This window comes from Nuphar pumila, chromosome 8, assembly GCF_984573655.1.
Source record: "Nuphar pumila chromosome 8, dmNupPumi1.hap1.1, whole genome shotgun sequence".
NCBI lineage: Eukaryota > Viridiplantae > Streptophyta > Magnoliopsida > Nymphaeales > Nymphaeaceae > Nuphar > Nuphar pumila.
This window is the reverse complement of record NC_143256.1, coordinates 119,015,886-119,022,804: the sequence shown is the minus strand read 5'-3', so window position 1 is coordinate 119,022,804 and position 6,919 is coordinate 119,015,886. Positions and strand designations below refer to the sequence as shown.

General features: G+C 47.8%; 1 protein-coding gene across 2 annotated transcripts; it reads right to left on the bottom strand.

Moving 5' to 3' along the window:
- Positions 1–1,968: 1,968 nt before the first annotated feature.
- Positions 1,969–6,625, bottom strand: LOC149830401 (uncharacterized). 2 transcript variants are annotated; one of them, XM_090016495.1, is made up of 3 exons: positions 6,205–6,625; positions 4,637–5,456; positions 1,969–3,115 (listed from the first exon to the last, which is right to left on the bottom strand). In XM_090016495.1, the coding sequence occupies exons 1-3, from the start codon at positions 6,567–6,569 to the stop codon at positions 2,063–2,065; spliced, it is 2,238 nt and encodes a 745-aa protein (XP_089872621.1). In that variant the 5' UTR covers positions 6,570–6,625; the 3' UTR covers positions 1,969–2,062. The 2 variants fall into 2 exon arrangements, with proteins under 2 accessions (XP_089872621.1, XP_089872620.1); XM_090016494.1 differs by having other exon boundaries at positions 4,613–5,456; positions 6,205–6,623.
- Between the last annotated feature and the right edge of the window lie 294 nt (positions 6,626–6,919).

The following is a 6,919-nucleotide window of genomic DNA, read 5'->3' as shown; positions in this document are numbered from 1 at the left end:
ATATATATATATATATATCAGGCGATTGAGGCCGATTCGCATGGATACTGACAACATTGCCTTAGATACCATTCATCGTCAAGATGAACGGCACCAAAAAAGGTTACAGATAAACGCCCTTTCCATAGATGGGCTTGTTTACACATCAGATGCACGGCATCACAGGTAGGGATGGCAGTGGGGCGGGGCGGGGGACAAGGTCTCCAACCCCGCCTCCCTGGCGGGGATGGATTTTATCCTCCACCCCCGCCTTCATCCCCGTTTCATGTCCTCCATCCCCGCCTCCACCCCCGGACGGGGATGGATTTTAACCTTCGTCCCTGCCTCCATCCCCGTTTCATACCCTTCATCCCCGGTCCAAACGGGGCGAGGCGGGGCCCCGCTTTCCCCCGGTCCACTGCCATCCCTAATCACAGGCTGCAAAATGAACAGCTAGGATGCACTCAAATAATAGTATAATGTGGGGTGATGCAAATATGCCAAGTGAAATATGTTATGTAAAACATGCTAAATAGGTTTTTGGAGCCTTTTCTGTTTTATTTTAAACTCTGACCATACAAATGTGATCTACCTACTTTTTATAATTTTATAGAGATCAGCTCTAGGAGTATTCAATTCTGGCACATGGGTCGTTTTTGTACGTTTCAAAAAATCAACAGTCCAACATTTTTGTAAATTTTTTAGGCTTCAAATATCGCTTTTTTAGTAAAAAAAAAACACATGATGCAGGTGTGAATTTCTAATAAATTAACCATGATGAACCCATCTATGGGTTGGAATCACAAAAAAAGAAAAATACCGAAAAAGCTGAAAACCCCATTCAGCATGTTTGCATCACCCATATACAAGGTACCTTGGACGACTTTTTATCCAAGATCTTGGATCTGATCAACTCAACAGCATGCTCACTGATAATTTTAACACAGTTAAAATTAAACCTAATTCATCATCATATTGGGTTTAGAGTTTTACATCTGAATCCAACTAATACAGGGATGTCAACGGATCCTATTTTTTCTGATATCTGAACTGAATCCGACTCTGCAAAACAAGTCACGTCCAATTAATAATTGGATGCAGATATGTTTTCGGGTTTGAATGCATGGTTATTCTAATCCAAGTACGTGAATCCAGATTTGGGACTGCCCTTTTTCATTGGAATCCGAATCCGAATCCTAATCCTAATCGGAATAGCCAATGTCCGATTAGGTAGGATTCTGTAAGGGATGCATCCAAACAGAATCCAAACCATTTACATCCCTAAAATGTCCAAAGCCTGGCACTTATAAAAGGGCGTTATCTGATTGGCTATCTAAGCTAATCAGATCCAGATTCATTGTCCCATCCAAAAATGTCCAGGCCATACCCAATTATGTAGGATTCAATACTGCATGCATCTGGACCGGATCCAACGTATATCCCCAATATAAACACATTCAACCGTATGTAACAAAAAAGGAAAAGGTCAAGGCTCAGAAAAAAACCGCTTTTCATTCCTTTACTTTTAGGAATAAAATTTCGTTAAGCAAAACTAACCAAAATCTCTCAATTTAAAAACGGTAAAGAAACAAATACAGCTGCCCTTTTTTGTTCATTTTAACGTGATTAAAGAAAGCCCGATGGTATAAATTTAAAGCTAAAATGTCCTTATCGTTGCACCTGACTAGGTATGATAAATGAGATGAACGAGCTTGGCAAAGCCGAGCCCGAGTCCATGATGAGCTCCATGTAAACGACCCAGCTTATTTATCAAAGTTGTAAGTAATAGCATTTGAACTCTAGCCCCGTAGGGTTGAGCTCCAGATAATCTGTTTGAAAAAAAAGAAGAAAAAATACCAGAACACTAATGTTCGTGTTCGGCTCGAACCTACGGTTAATGTGTGCAAACTAGCAATTTTCACGCGGATCACGTCCCACCGTCAAATCTGAACCATCCATGCAATTTATCATCCAGACAGAGAAAAATAAGATTAAAAAAGAAATAGATAAAATAAAAAAAAGGGGTAAAAAACCCATAAACGTTACAAATATACAAAATCCCAAACCTACCCTCGCCGACCGATCACCTCCGCGCCCGCTTCCTGGCTGTTCTGGACGGGGGGGGCGTTGGCGAGGCAACCTCCGCTTCCTTCGCTGCCCTCTGCCTCCCTGCCGCTCCATTCTTTGGTGGCCGACCCACTCCCCTCTTGGGCGGCGACACCACCGGCGCTTTTTGTTTTCCGCCACCTCCCTGCCGCGAACCCGTCTCCTTCCTGCCGTCCCTTGCTCCCTTCCGAGGGTCTCCGCCTCCTCTCCCACCACCACCACCCGGACTCTTCAACTTCTCCATCAAGCTCCCAGCCAGAGCCGTCATGGTCGTCGTCGTCGTCTGACCGCCACTAGTCCTCTTCATCCTATCGAGGAAGTTCGCCGCGGCCGCGCTCCGCTTCTTCGACGGAAACTCCGTTTTCTCCCCTCCGCCAGCATTCATCACCCCCTTCGAAGCCGCCGTCGCCTCCGCGAAGCTCCGACTGGGGTTGGAGCCCGAGTTCGGGTTCTGGTGGTTCGAAGAGCTGGGCGGGTTCTTCGCCGATAGCATACTCGCGCGGGTCTTGTTCGTCCTCGACCCCTTCGCCGGCCTCTTCTTCGATTCAGTCTCGGCTTCCTTTACCTCAGACGAACCGGGTCTTTCTGGCTCCTCCAAAGGTGTCGGCTCCGGTTCCACTTTAGGCGGCGAAGGTTTCGCGGCGTCCGGCTGAGACGCAGCGAGGGTGCTGCGCTTTCTGCTAACCACAGCCGGGGGGACGGGGTTCACTGGCTTGGAGGGCTGCGAACCGGTACGGTCTGAACTGGGTTTGGGCTGATCTTTCGTATCGGAAGACGGGGAGGGATCTTCTTTGGGTTCGGGTTTCCGGATGGAGTTGGGCATCACCTCTTTGGTGACGAGGTCCCGAAGGAGACCCGCCGCGGTGGACTCCGGCGAGTTCTTGGGGTAAAAAACGAGGGCGTTGTTGAACAGAAGCAGCAGGTCTCTGAAGAACTCCAGTGTGCTCGAGTAGTGCCCCTCTTCTACTCGCGTCGCCACCGTCCCCAGTTCTACGTGCTTCCTTATCAAGCTCCGGTAATACATCGTATCCTGACAGACAAAAAGCAAACAACGATCCGATCCATTCAGGGACACTAGAGAAAGCTTAAGTCCGAGTCAGGATCAGGTGCGATCCCATTATACTAAAAAACGTGATTCTTTGCCTAACTAAGCAACACGTACCCCGATACGTCCTGAGCCTCCGGTTCGTGGGGCGGGAGTCGGGACTCTATGGGGCCCATCAACATGTGTGGCAGCAAGTTTATTTTGTGAAACGTGATTGCACCAAATCCGGGCCCACTAAAAAAACCTAATTTATGAAGGGCCCCCGAAACTTGTCAGCTGTTTACACAAAGCCGGCCAACGGTCCAACCTTCCGATTGGACTAGAGGCGAGGAAACAAACAAATTACAACTGACGACTTTCTCTCAATGCATTTCGAGCCTTTCTCGCAAAAAAAAAAAAACATCTTATGCTCTTTTTTGTTAAACAAGCCAACAAATCAGAGCGTTGCAAACACTTTGTTTGGCTAAACAAAACTAAACTGCATGATTTTAGGATAACGTAAATCACAAAAAAAATCGTTAAATGTAATAACGCAAGCATCAAACGGCGCGCTATTAGTTACTAGGGTGTCAACGGGCCTGGTTTACCCGGATCCAACCCGAACCAAACCCTATAGGGTCCAGGTATGGTGATAAATAAGAAGACCTTATGAAGACCCGGGTCCAGACCCAAAGGCCCGATTAATACATGAACCCGGGTATAGTTTGTGAAATTTTATATCAGACCCAGAACCAACCCGAGTTTCCATTAAGACCCGCAATTTTTCAATGTAAAAATAAATAAAAAAATATAGTTTTACCGGGTATAGTCTGGGTTTGGTTCATGTAATTCTGTATGGTTTTTCTTATAGTGGACCTGATTAGACCCAGGTCCGGACTCAGTACCATACCCAAAAATCAGATCCAGGTTTCAACTGGGTCCCAACCAAACCCGACCCCTTTGACACCCCTAATTATAACCAAGGGGTCTCGAGTTCGAACCACACTAGGATTATTCCCTTAGCTTGTGTCAATAAGAAAAAAACAGGAAATATATAGCAAACAAGTTAGTTTGGCTTTTTTTTTTCTTTGAATAACTAGAGAAAAAGAAAAAGTAAAAAATGGGACACTTGCGAAGCCAAACACCTGGCAATGGGATAATGACGATGATGACGACGATCTAAAGCTGACGATGAACCAACCCATACGGGACAGATTAGGTGCGGAACCTGATCAGAATCTCAGTATTCCGACCCGATCTGCACTTAGAGGGTTGGGTCGCCCCATGTAAATGACCGAAATGCCACCAATGAGGCAGAGTGTGCACGTTCGTGATTAAGAGCGACAAATTTACGAAAAAACCACGCCGTTCAACGCGCCTTCCGTGGGAAAACACGAGAACCCGCGAAAGCCCAATCCTTTACAAAACGCAAAATGGTGGACACCATCGTAATGCTTGGAAAGAAACAGGGGCAGCGCAGTAATTATAAGTTCACGCCATCACCTGGTCGGACGGGCGAGCATATACCTGGCTGTCGAGGCGCCGCTCGAAGACGCAGCCGTTGCTGTGCGACCGCACGGCGTCGAGGAGCTCCGGCAGGCGGCTGAGATCACCGGCGACCGCGCGGCCGCACTTGACCGGAGGCGGAGAGTCCCCGGCGGAGACAGCATCAGAGGCTCGCTCGTCGTCGTCGCCGCTGCTGCTGTTCGCCCGCCTCTTCTTCGAGAGGCCGACGGAGCTCAGCCCCTCGCTGCTCTCCTTCGCCCCTTCCGCCTCGCCGCTGCCGTCCTTCGACTCCGCGCTCGAATCGTTGGACCGCGCGGCGCCGCCACCGGTCCCTCCCGCCGGGGCGTCCTTCGTAGCGGAGTACACGTCGCCGAGCTCCGCCTCCCTCGGCAACGATCGCCCCGCCGGATCCTTCGCGATCGTCTCGGTGCTGCCGTTGTACGACTCGGACGGAGACGCCGGGACTCCAGCCATTCTCTCATCCAACGGCCGTTCGGCGGTCGGATCTGGCACCCCGGCTTCGGCGTCGTCGGCTCTCTCCGGCTTCCGAGTCCTCGCGTTCTCCTCGGTCGAGTTCGACTCGTTGAAGGACCGGTTCTCGCGATCCGATTCCTCGATCTTCCTATCCGATTCTCTCCGCTTGGTCTCCGGGTCGGTTCCATCGATCCCTATCGCCTCCTCCTCCTCGACCTTTCGATCGGTCTCTTCCTGCTTCGAACGTGAGGGTGGCTCTTCTCCGTGCCCGTCCTTTTCCGGATCTGGTTCTTTCCGGCCGTTCTCCGTCTCCGAGACGCTGCGCTCGCGATCTTCCTTGAGTTTCTTTAACTTGAGTTGCAGCGAGCTGCGAGGAAACCCTAGATCGTTAATCCCGTAGGGCAAAATAGATAGAAAAAAAAAGGATTTTTTAAAGGAAAAATCGGAGGGACAGGGCGGAAACGGAGTGACGATATCGTCTACGAAGAGACCATCGGATCTTCGAACGTCCCCATCGCAGAACAGAAATTAGTAGAAAATAGAGAGGGAACAGGAACAGGAGATATCTAGATCTCGAACGGACGGAAACCAGAACTCGAACGACCAAAAAGAAGAAAAGGAAAATCATTTATTAGGCTAATTACAAATTTTTGAAAAAATATGAATATTTGGCGCAAAAAACGAAGATGAAGAGTTGCAAGGCCAAAAACTCTCGGATCTACGGGAGGGAATAAAAAAGGACGAAAGTAAACATAAAAATAAAAAAACGAAATAATAATTTCTAAGCGGAGAAAAGATGAAAAAAATTAGTTTTTGCTTCTAACTAAACCGAAAAAAAGAGATTTTTCTTTTTTCGTTCGCAGAAGGAAAATAATACAAAAAAGTACAGACGTACGCAAAAAGAAAAGGCTATTTCGAACCAAAACACCAGAAAATCGTAAATCCGAACAAAAAAGGAGCGATCTTCCAAACAACCAAAATCTATCAAAAAATAAAAAGAAAAAAAAGTGAAAATCGTATAAAGGAAAATACTTATATTTATGTAAAAAAAATAAGAAAAGGGAGAAAATCGTGCGTTTGCGTTGAATAATAAAAAGAGAAGAGGAAAAACCTACACGATCGAGACGTCGTAACGCTCAACTTCTTGCCTGAGTTCGTCGACCCTGATCTTCCTCAACTCGTCCAACCAGGGCATCCTCCTCTCGCCCTCACCCTCCTGCTCCTCCTCCTCCTCTTCCTCCTCTTCTTCTTTCTCTTCGTCCTTCCTACCCTCTCCGTTTCTGAATCTCCTCTGTAGGTCTCTGTATTTCTCCCTGCAATCATCGGCAGAGAGGAATCGGAAGGGGGAGGAGGTCCGAGTCTGGACCTCCATGGCGACGAAATCCCAACTCTTGGTCCCATGCCGCTTCACGGCGCACGCCAGCACCAGCTCCTCCCACGTCCCCCACCGCTCCTTCCCTCCGACGTCCCGCGTCGCCATGATTTCTCATCAAGCCCTCTCTCTCTCTCTCTGCCTTTAAATCCCGTTTGATTTCCGGAAATTTTCATATTCAATTTTCCCTTTTTTCGTCTTGAATTCAGCAAAGTTCCTCTTTTGCCCGCTACATCTCTCGGTATTAACGAGTGGTTTTAGGGTGATTTTCCTTGTAGTTTGCTTTGAGGGAGAGGGCGTTTTTGTGATTGTAAAATGACGAAATTATCCTCCATTTCTACCCTCTTTTTAGGGAGAGAAAGGGGATGGAAAGGAAAGTGAATTCCTTTGCGTGATCTTGCATGCTGTTTTCTCTTGTAGATTATTGACGAAATTGTCCCTGTGAAGATTTTGTAATG

Coding starts and splice junctions, on each gene's coding strand:
- LOC149830401 (XM_090016494.1), bottom strand. CDS start 6,569: ATGGCGACGCGGGACGTCGGAGGGAAGGAGCGGTGGGGGACGTGGGAG. Junction 5,457..6,204: donor CGTTACGACGTCTCGATCGT/GTAGGTTTTTCC, acceptor GTTTCCTCGCAG/CTCGCTGCAACTCAAGTTAA. Junction 3,116..4,612: donor ATGCTCGCCCGTCCGACCAG/GTGATGGCGTGA, acceptor TTTGTCTGTCAG/GATACGATGTATTACCGGAG.